Here is a 21,884-nt window from a genome sequence, read left to right as displayed (position 1 = left end):
AACACTGCATTCTAGGAAGCTAAGCTCTTGGGCCACAGGAATAATTTTTAACTTCATCTTTAGAGAAAAAAAGCTTCCTTTATCTCGACAGTTGGTCAAATCTTCTTCACGGTATACCCGTTTGGAAAGCTAAATGGCTAGCCATTAAATGCATTCTAAGCCATTAGCTCATTTATATAATAATGGAAAGTCCAAGATTTAGTTCAGAAGATGCCGTGGCAAGACTTTGCAAGGCACTCAGACATAGGCTGCATGTTTTCAAGCAATCCACATTTCTAATTCCTCAACTTTCCAGTCAAGTTCCATCACTGATGCATATACCGTTTTAGCCTAAAAGAGCAAAGGGATTTAAAATTCTGCAGGAAGGGTACAATATTATGTTAGACTGAGGACGCGACTGGCCCCTATTAAAGCAACGTCAATAAAATGCTTCCTATAGATAGCTTCCTTTGCTGCTCTTTTTTTGTGTGTGTGTGTGTGGCGGGAGAATGAGCTAAAACAATTTGCATTTACAGCTTAGTTCCTCTGCCCCTTTAACTTCTTCTCCTCCTTTTATGGCGGATATAAATGGCACCAAATTGTCAACTCACATATACGCCCTGCGCTTACCGATACAAATAGGCCCATTTCTGACAGGCCATAAAACAATTGCTGCTGAACTCCCTATAACTTCCTTTGATATCCCAGCTTTCCTGCAGGGCTTCAAAGCCATCTTCTTTTACTAGCCTTGAGGTCCTGCTACAGGGGGAGAGGGGGTCTTCAACAGATGCAGAGGGGGAAAAGCATTTCTATTTTCCTGCTCAAAAGTACCAGAGTTTTTTGGGGAGTGGTTTGTTTTTTTAAAAAAAAATCCACTCCTTCAATGCCAGGAGTGCATTTGAAGCAGTCATTTAGGTTCTTTGTTCCATTACAGTATTAACAAAAACAACCCTCCACACACATCTATTTGTATTGCACCTCATTTCTGGTTGCTTTTAAAACAATTTATTATTAACATCATGTATTTCCAGTACAAGTTTGCATACGAATTGGTTGCTTCAACAATTAAAACATATCTTAGGACGCTATACCAGCTTACAAGTTCCTGTATTGTCAACATTCTCCAAGGTTTCAGAATGGAGTCTTTCCCTAACTGGTGATGGCGTGGAGACAACTGAGACCTTCCCCATTCAAAAGAGTTTATCAGACATGGGGCTTTACCCATTCTATGATACAGAATTCATATCTGCAGCAGTTCTCAAAGGGCACGCCACACTGGTGTGGCAGAAGAGGAAGGCAAGTGTGGCAGGAAGATTCAAGCGCAATCAATATTATATTTTGGGGAAGATTCCTGTTCTTGTTTTAGAATAAGAATAAGAATAATTTATTTCTACCCCACCCATCTGGCTGGGTTTCCCCAGCCACTCTGGGAGGCTTCCAACAAAAGATTAAAAGTACATTAAAACATCAGTCAATAAAAACTTCCCTAAACAGTGCTGCCTTCAGATGTCTTCTAAACATCAGATAGAAATGTTTGTGTAAACATTTTACACATTCTGGATGTCCCAAGATCATATTATAAGGTAGTTCTGCTCTATGTTATAAATCAAGCATTTCTAAGAGCTGTTTCTTTTTGTTTTGTTTTCTTTTTAACAGATATTAGGGTTTATGGGGGGGATACAAAACTTAATATGAAATATATTTTCTTCTTTTTTGTCCAAACTAAAACTTTGTTCTAAATACAATAAAAGCATAAAGAGGAGGAGGTAGAAAGGAAATAAAGAAAGAGACAGAGAGAAAGTATTGATATGCAGCTGAAAATAGGATCAATAACCGCCCTAAGCCCGGCCTTGGCTGGGGAGGACGGGATATAAATAAAAATTATTATTATTATTATTAATAGGGCCCATGGAAGAGATGGAGGGGAAGTCAGGAGATTCAGAGTAATCTCGATATTTGGAAGTGGAATTGGTTTTGTTGTATGTTTCTACTCTTGAAAATCAAATAAAAATATATTTCAAGAAAGAAAGAGAGAGCTAGAGAGTAATAAAAACACCCAGCCAGATGGGTGGGGTATGAATATATTATTATTTATTATTATTATTATTAGAAATAGAAATAGAAAAGAGGCTAAAAGAGGGGGGGAATAAAACTCAGAAGGTAAGGGACTTCCAATTCTTCATCTGTCCGCTAAATATAAATATGACATTTAAGGATTTAAGCAGGAGAACACTCCCTCTCTCTCTCTCCCTCTCTCTCTCTCTCTCTCTCTCTTTCTCTCTCTCTCTCTCTCTCTCTCTCGGCACACATACATGTACAGTCATACCTCGGGTTACAAATGCTTCAGGTTGCGTTTTTTCAGGTTACGGATCACTGAAACCCAGAAGTACCGGAACAGGTTACTTCTGGGTTTCGGCAGTTGCACATGCGCAGAAGTGCGAAATCGCGCTTTGCGCAGAAGCACCGAATCACAACCCGCGCGTGTGTGCAGATACACCGCTGCGGGTTGCGAGCGTGCATCCCGCACGGATCAAGTTCGCAACCCGAGTGCCCACTGTATAGATACCAAGCAATATCACTTACTTTAAGAGTAAGCCCCCACAATTTCCCAGAAGCAACAAGTGACAGCTACGAGACGGAACGTTTCTTTGCGATATGGAAATGTGTGTCCGTGACTGGTTGGCAGCCTAAGTATTAATTTGCCAATGTTAACCATTTACCATGAACACTCAGCTGGCCTGCACTTCACTCCTCTTAGTGTGAACAGGGAGAATAAGCAATGATCCCTGAATTAGCATTGCGGTCAAACCAGAATCCATGGTTTGTTTCACTCCAAGGAGGGCAACCAAAATGGTCAAAGGCCTGGAAACGATGCCTTATGAGGAACGGCTAAGGGAGCTGGGCATGTTTAGCCTGGAGAAGAGGAGGTTAAGGGGTGATATGATAGCCATGTTCAAATATATAAAAGGATGTCATATAGAGGAGGGAGAAAGGTTGTTTTCTGCTGCTCCAGAGAAGCGGACACGGAGCAATGGATCCAAACTACAAGAAAGAAGATTCCACCTAAACATTAGGAAGAACTTCCTGACAGTAAGAGCTGTTCGACAGTGGAATTTGCTGCCAAGGAGTGTGGTGGAGTTTCCTTCTTTGGAGGTCTTTAAGCAGAGGCTTGACAACCATATGTCAGGAGTGCTCTGATGGTGTTTCCTGCTTGGCAGGGGGTTGGACTCGATGGCCCTTGTGGTCTCTTCCAACTCTATGATTCTATGATTCTAAGCTAACCATGACTGAAGCCAAGGTTTCTTCTTGACTTACCAATTCTGGTTTGTGCAAAACAAACTAGGATCCCCATTCCCGCACCCTTCCTTTCAGATATCTTTATACTGTCTCTTGCCCCTTTTGGCTTCTCTCTCTTACCTGCCTACACTGTGCCCTTTAGATGTTCTCTCAGCTGCATGAGATTTGCAAGTGTATGAGCAGCTCCCTATGCAGCCAAGTGAACATTTGAAGGATCCAGTCACTTGGGCAGGGTAACGTTGCTGGATTCTCACAGAATCGGAGCCATCAGCACAGATCCACGATGCTGTCTCAACAGTGAGACAGCAGTTGTGGCTTTTAAACACCTAAGCATAGAATTCAGTTGCACACGAAACAGTCAAGCGCAGAAAAACTTTTCACTAAAAACACGAATCCACATTAAAACAAACTTATCTGGAAACATTTTGACACCGAAAATGGCAGCGATGGAAAATAGTTCTTTTCGTTTTTCTGTAGGCAATCTTACTTTTCATGATCACACTCTTACTATATTGAAATCCTGTTTTGTTTTCATCTGAATTTTTGCTTTTGCTAAATATAGAAGCTTCAGGTGGCGAAAAGAAGATCTACATCCCCATCTACAGTTTCCCTTTCTTTTTAAGCTGCTGAATCTGTTAATTGTACAAAACCAGAGAGTAATAATTAAAAAAAGTTCTTACTTGAATGTTTAATTTTTTTGGCCTTTTTTCTTGATGATATAATTATATAAATTGCATGAATTTTGTCAATCCATACAATCAGCAGCTTCATAAGTATAATCTTTAATTCAGATTTTGATAAAATGCTTTGATATTTGATGTGCTATTACCTTCAAAATACAATATTTCTTCAAGCTTTTTAGCAAACTTTTATGTCTCATCTAGCTAAAGTTAAGCGGCTTTTTTTTATTCCCATACATTTCAAAGGGGGGAATTTACCTATGTGCTTAATTCTCCCCTTTTGAAATAAATGGCATGAAAAGTGCTTAACCGGCTGCACTGTGCACTTGGGGTTAGCAAGGTTAAACCTCAAGGCAGGATTTAATCACTTTTCGGCTGTAATGTGTGTCCTTTCCATCATCTAGAGCTGTCTTTTTGTTGCAAGCTGCAAAGTCAAACATAAAAAATTATACCACCCATCAATAAAAACTCCTAGGAAGAAATACAAAGCCTACTAAAATATGAATAATAATAAAACATGATTAATAAAATAAATAAATAAAAGCTTAGTGTCCTGGGCCTGGGCGTGACCCGAGTAACGTGGTCGAGGTCCGGTCCCGAATCCAAGGGTTCCGCTAGGAGTCAATCTGACAGGGCCAAGACAGGACACGAGGCAGGAAACCAGGCAAGGACAGGTACAGGATCTCAGGCAGGATCTGGCATACAGCAATGTTGCTCCTGCAACCTGGGGCAAGGTCCGACAGCGGCCGGTCCTGATCCCCCGGCAACTCACCTCCCTGTTTCGCCCAAAGGCGAGCACTCCCCTTGCAAGTACTCAGGTCTCTCCTTCTCTCAGACCTTAGTCTCTGCAGCTCGGGAGACGTCGGTGGGTTACTAGACCCAGGGGCCGCCTCAGCCTCCCCTGACCCAACCGGTAGTGGAGCAGCTGTAAGTGATGGCCCAGCTGAAGGCAACGAGGGAATCCCCGCATCTGGAGCCAGGGCAGGCTCAGGCCCCTGACTCGGCCCAGCTGGTGTTTGCTGCAGGGGAACCTGTGCAGACTGGGACTCTTCAGGATCAGGCCCCAGACTTGGTTCAGATGATGCCTGAGGCAAAGGATCTGATGCAGACTGAGACTCCTCTGGCTCCGAGTCCGAGCCCCAGTCCTAGGCCATCACACTTAAGAACTAAAAGCAACAAATTCTTAAAAACAAACCAACAGGTCTAAAATTATGTCCAAATGGCCTGAGGAAACAGAGCCAGAAGAACAAAGTAGATGCCAGGTAGAACTATCATTGAACCTAATCTCCATCACATCCCAAGGAAGTCTCTGTCTCTGGTAAGATACCTGTCTCATCTCAGAAGCAGGATATCACCTGCAAAGGTTATATTCAAGTTCTTAATGCACAGGCACCTATGAGGAGACAGGAGGTCCTGCAGATACCCTTGTCCTAAGCTAGGAAGGGCTTTAAAAAGTCAAACTAGTGCACTGAATTGGCCCTCAATGGATTAGATACAGGGGCCAGCAAACTTTTTCAGCAAGGGGCTGGTCCACTGTCCCTCAGACCTTGTGCGGGGCCAGACTATTTACTATTTATACCCCACACATCTTACTGGGTTGCCCCAGCCACTCTGGGCAGCTTCCAACATATATAAAAACATACTAAAACATTTAAAAACTTCCCTATACAAGATTGCCTTCTGACAGCTCGAGGGTCAGATAACTCCATACCCTCCATTGAAAATAGAGACACCCTAAGGAAAAGTGGGACGTTCTGGGATCAAATCGGAAACTTCTCTAAATCAGGAATGTTCCTGGAAAATAGAGACACTTGGAGGGTCTGCATATCACAACCAGACTATATTTTGAAAAAAAACTAATAATGAACAAATTCCTGTGCCCCACAAATAACCCAGAGACGCATTTTAAATAAAAGCACACATTCTACTCTTATAAAAACACGCTGATTCCTGGACAGTCTGCGGGCCAGATTTAGAAGGCGATTGGGCTGGATCCGGCCCCCGGACCTTAGTTTGCCTCCCCATGGATTAGAAGTCTCAGCAAGCAGCGTAGGACCAGCATAATACAGCCATAATTCCCTACCTCAGTAATTTAGCAGATATGTTCTTAACAAAGTGCAGTTTCCGAAAGGCAAACTTGTGGAAAGCGCATGGCATTAACTTTAAACCAGAGCCTGGATCACTAAGGCCAGTTAGGATTCAGATAGGGTTGAAGCTCATGCAGCAAACCTAATCTGGTAAAAAGCATTCTGGACTATAGATGCAGCCAGTGTAAAAAATACTGGAGATGCTACATTTTACAATGCCTTGTTCAAAATCACCTTAATGAAGTTCCTCAGTATACCCAGAGAAAAATAGGAATAGGTTGTGCTAGCTGGAGCCAGAGGAGACATCATATTAATAATAAACAACAACAACAACAACAACAACAACAACAACAACAACAACAACAATAATAATAATAATAATTTATTTATGCCCAGCCACTCTGGGCAGCTTCCAACAAAATATAAAAATACAGTAATGCATCAAACATTAAAAGCTTCCCTGAATAGGGCTGCCTTCAGATGTCTTCTAAAAGTCAGATAGTTGTTTGTTTCCTTGACATCTGATGGAAGGGCGTTCCACAGGGTGGGCGCCACCACCGAGAAGTCCCTCTGCCTGGTTCCCTGTAACTTGGTTGTAACAGTGTGGAAACCATCAGAAGGCCCTCGGAGCTGGACCTCAGTGTCCGGGCAGAACGATGGGCGTGGAGATGCTCCTTCACCTGGAGCAGCCTTTGTGGACTGGGATGGTGGTAGAGAGATGAGATGTTGGCACCCCAACCTCTGCATGTGCCTGGCGGGGCAATCGCTGTCCCCACACAGCGATGCGAACAGGTGGGGGAAACCTGCGAGACCCAGCAGCTAATCAGCACTCAGTATGGGATCCCGGGGGAAGAGCTCTGGTGCGGACCTGAGCGAATAATCATTTGGGGTGCACACCTCACCACAGTCCTCACTGCTGCAACACTGCCTCCTCATCTACAAGGAGGCCCTCTGCTGAAGTGGCATAGCTAGTCTTAAAAGGATGGTATCACCATATCGTATATTCTGTGACCTGGTACGCAGGCTAAGACCCTACCTGCCCGCGGACTGCCTCACCAGAGTGGTGCATGCTCTAGTTATCTCCCACTTGGACTACTGCCATGCGCTCTACGTGGGGCTACCTTTGAAGGTGACCCGGAAACTGCAATTAATCCAGAATGCGGCAGCTAGACTAGGGACTGGGAGTGGCCACCGGGACCACATAACACTGGTCCTGAGAGATCTGCATTGGCTCCCAGTAGGTTTCCAAGCACAATTCAAAGTGTTGGTGCTGACCTTTAAAGGCCTAAACGGCCTCGGTCCTGTAGACCTGAAGGAGCGTCTCCACGCCCATCGTTCAGCCCGGACACTGAGATCCAGCGCTGAGGGCCTTATGGCGGTTCCCTCATTGCGAGAAATGAGGTTACAGGGAACCAGACAGAGGGCCTTCTCGGTAGTAGCGCCCACCCTGTGGAACACCCTCCCTTCAGATGTGAAGGAAATAAGCAGCTATCCTATCTTTAAAAGACATCTGAAGGCAGCCCTGGTTCAGGGAAGTTTTTAATATTTAATGTTGTACTGTTTTTAACATTTGATTGGGAGCTGCCCAGAGTGACTGGGGAAACTCAGCCAGATGGGCGGGGTATAAATAAATTGTTGTTGTTTGTTGTTGTTGTTGTTTCCCATTCTTCTTCAGTCTTAATCCCTTGCTGCATTTTAAAAAGAGCTTTGAAAATGTTCATTGCCCCAAAATATGGAACTGTACTAACCATGTGATCAAGCCTAGCAGCTTCCTTGTATCATGGGCTATAACTGACCTGGTCAAAGGGCCTTCTTCTCCTCTTCCTCCCCACCCCATGACCCTTCAGAGTGGTTCAGACAAGGGGTTGGGAGAACTTTGTTTATTTTTCAAGGATTGCAAAACTACCGCCGGCTGGAAGTCATGAATGGAAGTCATCCCTTGCCAAAGTGCTTCGCCGTCAACACTATTCCAAAATTGGGAGTCATGGAAGCGTGTGCCGAGAAAAGTATAACGAAACAGAGAACAAAACTTAGGAATTCCGAACACCTTAGCCTCAGTTTTATATTAAAACTTATCAAGCTTCATTTATTCTGTGATTCTATTAGTTGGTTTTACAGCATCTAAAACGCTAGAGCTCAAAACAGATTTCAACAGACGATCAGAACACAGATGATCCGCACATTTTTATATTTGTATCATCAATAGTTTCTGCAAATTTGCAGCTCCCATCATTATTGGGGGTGGGGGGGTGGGGGAGAGAAACCAAAACAGAACATTTTGCCCAGAACTAGCAACTATAAAACTATTAACTGTGCAAAATTCTCTGCTCTCCAGCAACAAAGATAACACCGATTAGCTATGTTTTAATGCAAAACCAAACGCAAGGAAGTGATTTAACACACCGTTCTGTTTTTTAGAAACTAGACCATAGTTATTTTATTATCCATTCCCTATTGCTGAAATGAAAGCAAAAATTATTCCATGGATTGTCAGCTTGACAATATAATTTGTGCGCTGTGCTAACTTTTACTGCCCCGAACGTCTTGCAGAGTTACTTTGTCAGGCAAAGAGTAACATTTAACTTTTAGTAGGAAATGTAACCATCAGGTATATCACATTTATAGTGCTGTACAGCATACAAATCAAACTGAATAAAAGCACAGCCCATTTTTCTGTATCCGTTGTCTAAATATATCATCGAAAGAGTACATGAAATATTGCAATTACAACCAAAAATGTAAAGGGATTGTGAGACACAGTCAACTGATACACTATACGGTCACAATATACCACAGAGTTGACTTACTGGGAATCTTGATGATTCCATAACGCAAATCTTTATGCTGAAAATTATTTTGTGGTACAGCATGTTTAGATTTTAATCACTTAGTGTTAGACAACCAAATCAAATATGTGTATTAAAATGGTGAAATGAATTGTTGTAGAATGTAGCTGTGGTTTTTGAAAAGTGGTTTTCTTTTTTACTGGGAATATCTGTGAGGGTCCCACACTGTGAGGTGCACTCATAGAATAATGTAATTTTTATAGTGGTTTTATGCTGCTATGGCAAGTAGGGATGGAGAATAAATTTGTTCCACATTTTAAGAAGAACGTATATAAAATGTGTATAATTAAAATGCAAAGTTTCTGTGTTTTTAAATTAACAAACAAACAAAACCCATTGAGGAATGGACATATGAGTGAGCACATGCAAAATTTACATTGAAAATAAATAGGTTGACTTGTCTATCCATCCCTAATGGAAACTATGACATATTACACTGACATTGAATTATGTCTTAAGCAATTGTATTTAATTTGCCATTCTGTTTAAACATAATTTTCTTCAGTCAGGGCCCATTAATCTCAAAGGTCTTTCTAAGGATAGCCAGACAATCTTGTGTGTGTGTGTGTGTGTGTGTGTGTGTGTGTGTGTGTTTTTAATCTGCAAGTGGCATGCAAATTAGTGTATTCACCAAGAAATTGAGCCAGGGTTACATGTCCCAAATTAGGAAGAAGAGTTCGCAAAGAAACCTGATGAGTAATTTAGAAAGACAGAACACTTGAACAATGAAAGGCACTGCACACTTGTAGGACAACTCTCTTGAGCAGACAAAGATTATATAATCCTTAGCCTAACCAGAACTAATTCCAGTTGGCAGCTGTGGTTTTTAAGGATATGTCTGGATGGGCAGAAATACAAATGATTGGTTTCAAATAGGTAATTATATCACATTTACACTAATTTTAAAAAACAGTACCCAGCATTTATTTAACACATGGATGTGCATGTGCCTGTTTGTGTGCATGCGCCTGCACACACACCAAACCACTGTCAGCTGTAAGAATCAGCAATATCAGTATGCAAGTTATTGGGAGTAATCTCTGGTTGCTACATCATCAAGTTATGGCAACTGGTGTACAGAAATCTCACACGAAGTTCCTTCTCCCCCACTGAACCCCTCTGCCAACGTCGCTCAGTGAAAGACACAGAACTTGAACCTTCATTTCCTAGGTCTAATTCCAGCTCTCTGATTAAAAGGAGGCAGGGCCAATAACTTCCATCACAATATCCAGTAATTCCTTTGTGTAGAGATTTCCAAAAGGGATACATGACATGAAGAATCATGAATAGTGCAGGCTGTTTATGTTAGCCAGGTTTAATATGTTTTCCTCGATGATAGTATGAGGAAGATATTTAGCTCTCCCAGAATCAGAACATCTCTGCAAATGTAGTAAACAGGAACCTGATACTTTGGAGCATATTTTCTTTTCTTGTGATTTTGGCATTTATGCCAGAAGACAATTATTAGCGGCCTTACAACACAATAGGCTCAACTCAACAGCTACCAACAGTTCAGGACCTGCTCTCGGACAGGAATGATCAAATTACTTTAATAGTGGCTGAATTTTTGAGTGCTGTCCATGTAGAAAGACTGGGCCATTATAAAGAGATTTAGTGGTTCTTAATTGATTGGTGATGTGGTAATGTTGTATTATATTATTTATGCAAATTGATTTTCTCTGGAGTTAAAGATCTGACTGGGACAAACCTTGTTATGTTGAGCTCGTATTTTGCACAATTTGTATACGGTGTCTGTTTGATAATGTGTGGCTTGCTATGCCTAATAAAGGATATTTGAATATCCAGTAACGCCCAACGTGAATCGGTGATAGCATCGGCATGGTGAGTTATCACATACCAACAAGGAGAGGGTTGGTTCTAAAGCATTCACAATCCTGGGTTCCAAGGTTTGAGAAAGAAGGAGATGCACACTTAGTCAATGTTATTCCTCATAGCAATTTGGTAAATTGCTTTTAAATGGACCCAAATCAATACAGTGGTACCTTGGTTCTCGAACTTAATCCGTTCCGGGAGTCCGTTTGACTCCCGAAACGGTTTGAAAACCAAGGCGTGGCTTCTGATTGGCTGCAGGAGCTTCCTGAACTCAATCGGAAGCCTTGGAAATGGCGTCAGATGTTCATCTTCCAAAAAACTTTCAGAAACCAGAATTCTCACTTCCGGGTTTGCAGCATTTTTGAGCCAAACTGTTCGAGTACCAAGGTACCACTGTAGTGTTTGGGATCTGTCCCCCTACAACTCCAATAGACAAAAGTTTAACCCTTCAGTGGCACATTATTCCTCAAGCACCACTATTAACTGTCCACACACTTATGACCAGCATTTGAAATTCGCCAGACCATTTGCAACCAAATGAAGATGCCCGGGAGGCCAAAATGGCGCCTGATTCCTCCCCCATCTGGAGGTGCCTGTCTGAGGATTCTTGGATCTTGACTGTTTCCACACACCAGCAACACGTCCTAAAAATTCTATCCATTGTATTTCATCTGCACAATCAGCATGAATTTCAGGACAAAAAAGTCATATTGAAAAATAAGACTTTCAAGGCATCTGGCCCCAAAATGGCAAGTAGACATTGCATTTCGGTGACTGTAACCCTGGCTTAGGAAGCCAACTTGGTGTCAAGCTTATATATCTGGTTTTCTAACACTGCCTATGGCTCTCTATTTTGGAATGATTTTCAAAAAGATGACAAATGAAGCAGTTTGGGGAAGATGACTTCATCCCACTTGGGAGACAACCTGCAGCAGTTTTGATTAAGACTTTGGGCAGGAGGAGAGGAAGCCACATTGCACTAATAATAATAACAATAATTTTTATTTATACCCCGCCCTCCCCAGCCAAGGCCGGGCTCAGGGCGGCTAACTAGCAATAATAAAAACAAATTGAATGAATGCAACTTAAAAACAAAATTAAAAATGACAGGAAGGATTCGAAACCTGCGGGACCAGAGATTTACAGAAGATTGGAAGAAGTATATGAATTATTTGAAGAGCAACTGTAATCAACAAATTACGCTAGTAGGACTACAAGAAGTTTTGTAAGGAGAAATATACGAAGTGTCACAAAGTAGGAAAAGATAGAGATATTGGTTATGAGTTTGAAATGTAATAGGGAAGATAAGAAATGCATACTGAGAGATTAGATTGGAAAATTTTCAGACAGGATTGATGGAAGTCAAAAATTTGAATAAGATGTAAAAGTATGTTTAATTACTGTTGAAAATGGTGTGTTTAAAAAAACTAATAAAAATTATATTAAAGCAAAACAAAACAGTGGCCTTGTTCAAATGTTTTATCAAGCTGAAACCATGACTCAGAGCACAGAGGTAAGTGGGCTGGATCTCAAAAAAGAAATTGCATCTTCTTTGGTCCTCTCCCTGATCATCCTGAGCCTACTAGCTACACTTTTTGGAAATAACTGAAGGTAATTTTCTTCCAACAAGCTTTCTCAGATGTATGACTAAGGCTCTGCCATAGGTGTGTACTTCATATTGCTTTTAAAAGAATATTCTGTTACGTTTTGTGCTGCTTTTATTATATTTTGTAGATCGCTTTGGGATACAAGTGGAAGAGGATAAATAATAATACACACCAAGCGGTGGTTTCACCTAGTTTGTCATCTGAACCTGGGCTCATGGTTTAGCTCTCCCATATAATCCATGAGAAACCATATAATCCATAGGAGAAACCTTGATAAAAAAATTCCTTCCAGTAGCACCTTAAAGACCAACTAAGTTAGTTGGTCTTTAAGGTGCTACTGGAAGGAATTTTTTTATTTTGACTATGGCAGACCAACACGGCTACCTATCTACTACAGGAGAAACCTTGGTTACAGCTCATAGTTACTCTGGAGAAGCTAAATAGCCACAATCTCCTTTCCTAGAGTCTGAGTGTTCAGACTAAGCGATGCTTTGGCTTAGCGTGATGTGCAACCAGGCTAGAAACAGACAAACATAACAAAACCTGGTTAAATAAATTTAACTTTGATGCAGCATAACTCCTGAATTAACAAATCAAAATATGGCCTTTGCACTGTAGAAAAGGGATTGCCAAATTACTTCTCCCTGCCTGGCACTCTATTTGCCTGTAAGCTTAGAAGGTGTAGGTTTTAGATAAGGATTACTACAAATTATGGTTTGGTGTAATGTCGTAAATAAGCCAGTAAAGTTTGCATTTCAACAAAGATTGTCAGAAGGCTGTTCCACCCATCGTGCCAAGCATGCAAAAAGTTGCAGCCACACTTGACTCCCTAGTGAGTTCAGCTGTACAATGCATGAATTTGCATTTCTTGGAGTCTGACTTTACACATTCAGAGCAGGAGTGGGGAAACTGTGGTCTTCTAGATACTGTTGAATTGCAACTGCCACCATCCTCAACTATCCTGGCCACACCTGATGAGAGCTGGAGTCCAGGAACATCTGGGGGACCAGATATTTTCCTTTTTAGCTTGTTTATTTTTAAAAACTTGCTTACCACTTAACTGAAACAAAAGCCTCTATGGGGTTTTCCTACTCCTAGGTTCAGGGTTTACGTGGAACAAACCTCACACGAGTGTTTTCTCATGCAAAAAAGTGATGTACTAGACTTTGGTATCTCAAACGCAAGAGTATAAGTCTGCTGCCATTAACAAAGGGGGCGAGGAGCAGCTGTATTCTTTAAGCTGCATTCAACGTAGCACTATAGTTAAGGTCCCATCAGTGCCTGAATTTGTCCTTGTACAACAGAATGTCCTGCCCTCTTCTCCCACCCTCCCCTAAATCTGTTTGGTGGGTTCCCCAATCCTCTGGAGCTGATTTGGGGATGGCCCAGGGCACCACCAACAGGGCAAAGTCCTAGTGCACTGTGATAATCCTTGTGTTCACACCATTATTTAGCTGAATCCTGCCCTCTGGTCTTATATCTGAAGTTTCGTGTTAAATAAGCCTAACAATAGCGAGGAACAATGCCAGCTGTGTTCACAACACACCACCCCAGACCTACAGAAGCAACAACCCATCATGCCAAATCAAATACCAAAATAGAAACTGCAGGCACCAGTGGTGAAACTTGGTGCCACGCCAACATCATGGTGACAAGGACATAGCCCTTGGGTTTAGCAACACCCAGGCAGCACGGTTCTTAATTGCAAAGGGAGTCGCCACAAGTAGAAATGTTATATAGTACAACTGCATCTTACCCAGGGGTTTGGTTCCAAGGGTTCGTGTACACACGTAAACAAGTACACTTAACATCACCCTTTCAGAGCTGCCCCCATGCCAGCAGTGTTCAAAATTAGCCAGGCGCCAGGTGTGTTTTGCTACTGCCATGGGTCCAATTGTGATTCCATGGAGATTTATGGGTGCCAGGAAGGGGACCACAGTTTTAAAATCTCTGCCTTGGTCCGTAGTTAATTCCATTTCCATTGTGTGTGCGTTTCTCCTTCCTGCATCCTGGGACAAATGAATTGTTGTAAGAGCAAGCTACAGTCAAGCAATGTACAGTGGTACCTCGGGTTAAGTACTTAATTCGTTCCGGAGGTCCGTACTTAACCTGAAATTGTGCTTAACCTGAAGCACCACTTCAGCTAATGGGGCCTCCTGCTGCTGCCATGCCGCAGGAGCACGATTTCTGTTCTCATCCTGAAGCAAAGTTCTTAACCTGAAGCACTATTTCTGGGTTAGTGGAATCTATAACCTGAAGCGTATGTAACCCAAGGTATCACTGTAGTTAAGATCACAGAACTGCAGTGGTGTCAGGGATACCAAGGATAATTTAGTCCAAATCCCTGGCACCAGACATTCCGTTGTGGCAACTGCAACCCAGATTCAAGGTGCTGTTTGGTGCCTATCTTATATACCTGAGTTTCTAACACAGCACGTGAGCATCCCTAGAATTGTGGAGCTGGCACATCGAGCGAAGCCTAGTAAGCACCAAGTGGGTGCTATTTTCTGCATTTTGGGTGCTAGCCAACACTCTGCAAGTGGCCTCCCACTTGCACAACAGGACTTCCCCTTCCTCTCCTCTTGCACACCCAAAATATGACCAGAGAATCCCCAACCTCTCTAGGGCAGATTCTGAGGAAGCAGAGCGGATTAGAGAGGAGAGGTGGGAGAATTTACCCCTCTTTGCCATATACTGTATGTCCTCTCGGCCCCTTCAATCTGCGGAACTGATACCATTACAAACACCACATTATACCTGTTCCACATCTGTAAGAAATCAAGCCTTTAGTGTGGTGGCAGCTAAACTTTAGATCCCCCTACCTATTTATAGTGAAGGCAAGCACCTTCACTGAACTCTTTTCGGCACCTGCTAAAAACATTTTTGTTTAGACAAGCCTACCCAGATACTGTATCTAGCATGCTGATGAATTTTTAGTTTGTTTGCTTTAATTTCTTGGATGTTTTGCTATTACTAATAAATTGTTTGATTCTGTTTGTAAACTGCTTCGAGGTTTGTTTGTTTTTTTAAAAAAAACAATCAAGTCGTATATAAATTTTTATTATTATTATTATTTATTATATATATATATAAATAAAATAATAAAAGGAAGTTCCACTGAACAAATGCAACAGCGTTTTGGTTCCCAAGCAGGTACTGGCTAGACCAAAACCTGTTAGCTTCAGCAAGGTGGTGCCTTGAGATCATACCATAAAACTGCATGTTTTAAACAATCCAAGATGTTTTTATTCTTAAGATTTGGCACCTGTAAACAGAAATATTCCCAGTGCTTGATCTATTTGTTTTATGGACAGAGGAGGGGGGGAACCAACTCTGCAAGGTGAAGAAAGAAGCTACAAAGCAAAAGCAATTCCTTGGCTAGAGAGATTCCCCTCTATTCTTTTTAACACCATTTACATTAATGAAGTACACTTTCTCCCGTGGTACAGCTCACAAAGTCTACAGCAAACCTAGACTTCATTAAATACTAATGGATGTTTTAAAAGACAATCATACAAAACCAGGCAGTATAAATTTTCTAAAAGCCACTGCGCACTTTATGTTCAAGATGAAGAGTTGCTACATGCTTCCTGTTAAACAGGCAAAAAGATACACTAATGGCAACCTTAAGCATGTCTGCCAAATAGGTATTAAACAACCTCATCTTTCAGCAACGTCGTTTTATGAATAAGACAGGCTTTAAGGGTTATTCCTACTTTTCTAGGGACATCATAAGTGGTTCTCTTCCTGTTGCGAAGACAAACCAAAGCCACCACTTTGCTAATTCATATTATCACCCTCACAAAACACACACACAAAGTACGGTAACAGGGAACGCGGATCCTCTTCCATTTGCCAGTATATACCGTTATGTGCAGCAGCAAACAAACTCTTCCATTCATGCAAGACGAAGCCTCTCAATTTTCTTCAACAGAATCAAGATTGCAAACCAATTATAACAGCAGTGCATCCGTAAGAGGCAGACAACAAGTGTAAACAAAAGATTCATTCAATCACAATCTGTAATAAGTTGCACATTTATAAGATTCCCCACAAGACTTACAATGTCTTTTGATGCTAAGGGAACATAACACTAGTGATATTACGATCTACTGCACAATAGGAAAGTAAAATAAATGCCCTTTCCTGAAGACAGAGCAAAAGCAGTCGTGTGGTTCTGATGTATCCCAGAATGCTTTGAAGTATGAGCTAGGATGTGCTTGAGAAATACTATCTAGTACTAACATAACCCCTAAACATGTAAGTATAAGTAATCTCTTACAGAAACACCTCTTTTTCTCTTTACATAAAGGAAATGCATGCAATTCTTTCACAGTATTGTATAAGAGAATTCTCGTTGTCCAAAAAACAAATGCCAAACTGGACCCAGAATAACTATAAGCCCCACAGATGATAAATTGATACCAATGATTTTTCAGCTGAACAGACACATCAAATACAGGATTACTGATGCAGCAACACACCACCAGGAAGGTATAACTCTTGGGGAGGAGTTGGAGAATTCAGAAGCGCCAAGCCTCAATATGACAATATTTCATACCCTCTCAAAAACAAAACAAATCCTACCACCAAGTTGTTTTGAGTCAAGAGGTAAATAGCAAATTCAGTATTGCAAAGGGCAAAATGCACAAGTTACAGTCCAATGATCAGTAATATTTTCATAGAGAAATGTAGTCTCATATTTTACTGTAAATATTCAAAGTGCAACAGAGGAGTGTGTCTAGTAGTCAAGGATACAATGTGAGCTGCTTTCACAAATCAGTTTCATACAATCACAAAAATAAAGATAAACCTCTTTCACTCATAAAGGACATTTTAGGCACTGGTTTTAACAGGAACTAAATGCTGGGTTGCTAAAACAAATTGGAAGGATCACTTGAGAGCACCCATCCTCTGCCCTTTGACTCATAAGAGGTCAGACATGGCCAGAAATCTTTCTGGCATCTCATTAGTTTTGTTAGGCCACAAAAGCTGAAGCCGACTGCGCAGGTGAGTGGCACATTTAGTACAGCTTTAACTCTCTGTTACATATCCCCAGTGAATAGAGAACAGTTCTCTTATGTTCTGAGTCATGCGTAATTACAATATGACTGAGTCCTCTTCCAGGCTATGTGAGCTGGCATTTTTCCTAGCAATTGTCACATGGAAAAAAATCACACGCAAATAATAATAATAATAACCACCAAATCAGCATTACACAAGCATCTTCGAACAATGCCTGCGGGGAAGGAAACAAAAAATAGGAGGCTCAGCAGCGCCAAGTAGACATCCAAGAACTTTCTGCCGCCAGGAGCAAGCTTGCATCTCTTCGCAAACATGACACACTCCACACCTAGCAACAATCCCTACGTCTGCGCTGGAGATGCAACTTCCCTCAGGCTGGACAAAAAATAATAATTAAGCCTAGGAAACCCAAGCAGATAGGTGGCGTTGGTTTGTGACAGAACACAAAAATTAGCTCTAAGATTAAGGCTGCAATCTTACAAGTATTTATCTAGAAGCAAGTCCCACTTATTTTAAAGGGGTAAAAGCGCCCAGGATTATCCCATAAAGGAGAAAAGTCAAGCAACTTGCTGCCATCGGTTCAGTGCCTCGCTTCTTTTACGGCGCAGAAAGGAAAATAAACTCCATCTTATTGCATCCCGACATCCCCTTGAAATACATTTTTATGCACACATTGGTAGGGGTGGAGCGATAAAGAGAACACAAGGGGAGTGACTCTTCCGCATGGATATTTTGAAACAGCAATAACAAAGGAAAATAAGGGTATAGAAAAGCTATCGGACAACGGGGGGGGGGGGAACCCCCAAGACCAACAGAATAGCAGAAATGAACCTGGAACTGTACAAGGAAAGAGGAGAAGCAAGCAAAATAATATTCAACAACTTTGCAAGGTTTCAAAGAGAAATTAAGCTGGTGGGGGAGCGGGGAGGAGACACCTTATACTATTTGGTGTATGGGAAACATAAAAAGGTATCATTCAAAGTTGCTTTATACATGTTCTCTCCTTTCTCCTTTTTTAGTACTTCTGTGTTTTCAGTGTTCTCAAAGCAGCTCTAAGCAGAATAGATTCATTAGGACGCTATTCTAAGAGTTTGCAGGAGTTCTAGATGCCAATAAAGATTACAGATCAGACAGGAGATAACTACTAACCACCTAGTTTTCTTAGATAAACAAACCTGTTTACAAACAAAGTCCCTTATTGTGTTTGTACTGTTACCTCCACTAATCCAACTAAAACAGCCAAGACAACAACTCGGAGGTCAAAGAAAACAGAACTGGAAACAAAGGCTTCCTAAACCTCTGAAAATAAAAGGAAATATCAGTCTCATCCCATTTAGCACCACTTAAGCATTTAGAATATTTCATTTAAGTGTATTCTAATGACCACACAAAGCCAAGACCACAACCCGAAAGGCAAAGGTAGAAATAGGAGCTGAGCACATATTCATCTCAGAACTTGTAACATCCCACACTTTTAGGTCATTCTTCCCTCAATTTTCATAAGTATATTTACTTTTCAATAACAAAATCTAAAATGGACAAAAGGTGGCGAAGGAAGGAAGAGACAGCAATAAACAAACAGCCTTAATCAAAATTATGCCTTCCAATGAGAGGTAGAAACCATAAACACTGTTAATGAGAGCAACAACGGGGGTGGGGGGGAACTACAGCTTTCCAAACTGAACACAACCTTTGCCCAATGAAACTGCAGTCACGGGCAGCAGAGATTAAAGATCATTGCAGCCAGGAATAAATCGCATTGATAGAGAAAGACCAGGTGCCAGTGGCTTCACAGGGAAGCTCAAGTCTGGCATTGTTTCCCTGCCTGAAAATGCAGGAAGCCCATCGGCTGTAAACTTCAAAATCCAAGAGATTATCAAGAGAGTCTCTCTCTCCCTTGTTGCACCTGAGGGTCCTTTTCCATCAGGAAATCCTTCTCTGCAAAAGCTCCAGCCCTGGCTGGGATCCTTTGACCACCCCAGAACACGCAAGGAAAGTCAAGAGTTCGAAAGGTGATTGTTTCCTTTGCCTCCCCCCCTATGCAAACACATTAAAAGGGGATTTATCAAGACACCTTTGTGCCCGAAGCCCTACCTCTTTTTGGCCTCGGGAAGCTGTCATGCAAGTGAAAGACGACTTTCTCCACAAAGTGCTGAATGTTGCTATGCTCCGGTCCTCTGACGAACACCATCCAATCATGGGTAAAACCCTCCACGGTGGGTTTCTTCCTCACCTGGGCTCGGTGCCCCAGCTCCAGTTTCACCTGAACAGCACACTAGAGAGAGAGGGAGAGAGAGACACATACATAACAATGAGCAGGAGAGGGAAAACAAGGATCCACCACACCCCCACACCCCAACTCTTGCAGATTTCAAGCTTCCCGGGGGGGGGGGAAAAGAAAGGGGACAAGAAGAAAACACACACAAAGAAAACAGCTTGTCCACTTAAGGTGGGTGCAACCTTTCGGAAGGCATCGCCACATCTGGAACAGCTGGAATTGTAACGGAATGTAGCCAGCAAGACAAGGGCTGGGGATTGAATGGGTAAGGAAATAATAGGAAAGGGAACCTGGCTCTCTCTCTTGGAGGAAATTCATCCTGACCCATATATATAACCTAACAATCACCATCCTGTGTCGGGCTCCCTCTTTGCATTCACAGTCGGGATGGCATTCTGCTTTGCATTCCGGTTGCACATTTAAAAAATGTGTGCATTGCCCAGCGAGGCTAGAGCTCGCATCCAGAATAAGAGCAGAACAATCGGAAAAGGGGGAAACGAAGAGGAGGAGGAGGCGCGGTGATTTAAGTAATGCAAATAAAAAGGAGAGAGGGGGGACGCTTCCACCTAGATATTGCACGCACGCACACGCACACACACACGCCTGGTTGCATGCAGGGGGGGAAGGGGGGAGTGCCCGGGGTGGGGTGCCGCCGGCTGTCAGAGAGAGAGCCACGCCGGGGCGAACGCACCATCCTGAGAGGCGCCTTCGGGAGCAGCGAGCCAGTCGCCTGCCCGGTACTCACGGCTCCCCCGGCGGATGGCTGCTTGCAACCGCGGCGGCAGCAGCCTGGCTCGCTCGCTCGCTCGCTTGCTGCTGCTGCTGCTGCAGAAATATGGCTGGATTATTATCCGCCTCCACGGTGCGCGCGGGTGTGTGCGTGCATGCGCGCGCCCGGCAGCTTCGTGCAATTGCACAGAAAGAGCTGGAGGAGGTGGGGTGGAGGGGAGGGGGGACGGGGGTGTGCAAGGAAAGAGAGGAAGCCGAGCTGAAAGGGGAAAGGGGGGAGGAAAGGAAAAATTCCCCCGCCACCAACCTAATTGGCAAGCCCTAAACGGCGTCTGGGCAGCAGCAGCAGCAGCGCTGCAAGGAGGAGGAGGAAAGAAAAAAAGAGAGGAGAGGATCAGGAAGGGGCTGCTGCATGTACTCACCGAACTGGCCATGCCTGGGGGCCCGGGGGGGTCCTCTGCTCTGCCCGCCCCCACCCCTGCGGCTCTACTTCATGAAGAAGCGGAGAATGCGCGCAGCAGAGGGGAGCCCATGGCGGACGGACGCGGGCTCTTTATTTCTGATTTTCTCCTCCTCCTCCCTCCTCCTCCTCCTTCTCCTGCGCCTCCTCCTTCCTTGTCTGCCTCTCTTGCTCGCTGCCTTCTTAGACGGAGCCCCCAGCAGCCCGGACTCCGGAGAGCCACCCAGAGCATGCGCCCTGCCGCCCGTTCCCAGCCCGGACACACACGCGCGCGCGCGCACGCTCACCACACCGGGCCAAAAAAAAGAGGAGGAAAAAAAGGGAAGGGAAGAGGCAGGCTGAGCCAATCAGAAAAACGCCGCCAGCCCGGATTTCTTTTTCTTTCTTTCCCTTTCCCCCCCTTTTCCCAAGGAGAACCCCGCGCGCAAGAGAGGAGCGCAAGGCAGGCGGAGAGGGGCTCCCCGCGCGCAATGGCGCGCCTCCCGGGAACAGGTCGCTGCAAACGGAGGGGCGGCGAAGGAGGAAGGAGGGAGCCAGCCCCGGAGTGAAGGGCTGAGCTCTGACAATAAAAACCGGATTAAATCTGCTGGAATGTATCCAATGTCTACAACAATTTTAGCCCCCAGCTATTGTGGCGGGGGGGGGGGAGATGGGGGGTCGCCACTTGCGGGATGAGGCAAAGCGGCTGGAGTTTCCCTTGGCTGGGATTTGCGTGTGTTTTTTTTTAATGGGAGACAAAGATCTTTTCTTTTGAATAAGAAAGTGGAAAGTGTGTGTGTGTGTGTGTGTGTGTGTGTGTGTGTGTGTATGCATGCAACATTGTAGTTCAGTAGTTACTAATTAATATTTAAGTGACATTGAGAATGAAATGTTTGCTGCAGTGCTATTTAAACAGCTGTTTTTAGTCAAACACTAAGGAGCAACTCCTTTGGGAGGGAAGGAAAATGTCCTCGCTAGAAAGAAAGTACATGGGCGGGAAGTTCAAACAATGTGTAGTGTAATGTTCTTTATGAGATGCAACAGTCATAGAAGTATTGTGTCTTTAGATCTCTATGTCATAGAT

The 21,884-nt window shown here is 43.1% G+C and overlaps 1 protein-coding gene across 2 annotated transcripts in view; it reads right to left on the bottom strand.

The window, feature by feature from the left end:
* Positions 1-20,938, bottom strand: part of MLLT3 (MLLT3 super elongation complex subunit) — a 116,817-nt gene extending 95,879 nt beyond the window's left edge. Inside the window, exons 1-2 of one of the 2 annotated variants that reach the window (XM_081176562.1) lie at positions 20,784-20,938; positions 19,449-19,629 (exon numbers count right to left, since the gene is read on the bottom strand). In XM_081176562.1, the coding sequence (XP_081032688.1) occupies positions 19,449-19,629; positions 20,784-20,795 (193 nt within the window). In that variant the 5' untranslated portion in view covers positions 20,796-20,938. Of the gene's footprint in view, positions 1-19,448; positions 19,630-20,323; positions 20,474-20,783 lie in introns of those variants that run through there. The other variant, XM_081176564.1, reaches the window with a different exon arrangement.
* Between the last annotated feature and the right edge of the window lie 946 nt (positions 20,939-21,884).

This window comes from Podarcis bocagei (assembly GCF_964188305.1).
Source record: "Podarcis bocagei genome assembly, chromosome: 17".
In the NCBI taxonomy this organism is placed as follows: domain Eukaryota; kingdom Metazoa; phylum Chordata; class Lepidosauria; order Squamata; family Lacertidae; genus Podarcis; species Podarcis bocagei.
This window is presented reverse-complemented; position numbering and strand designations above follow the sequence as displayed.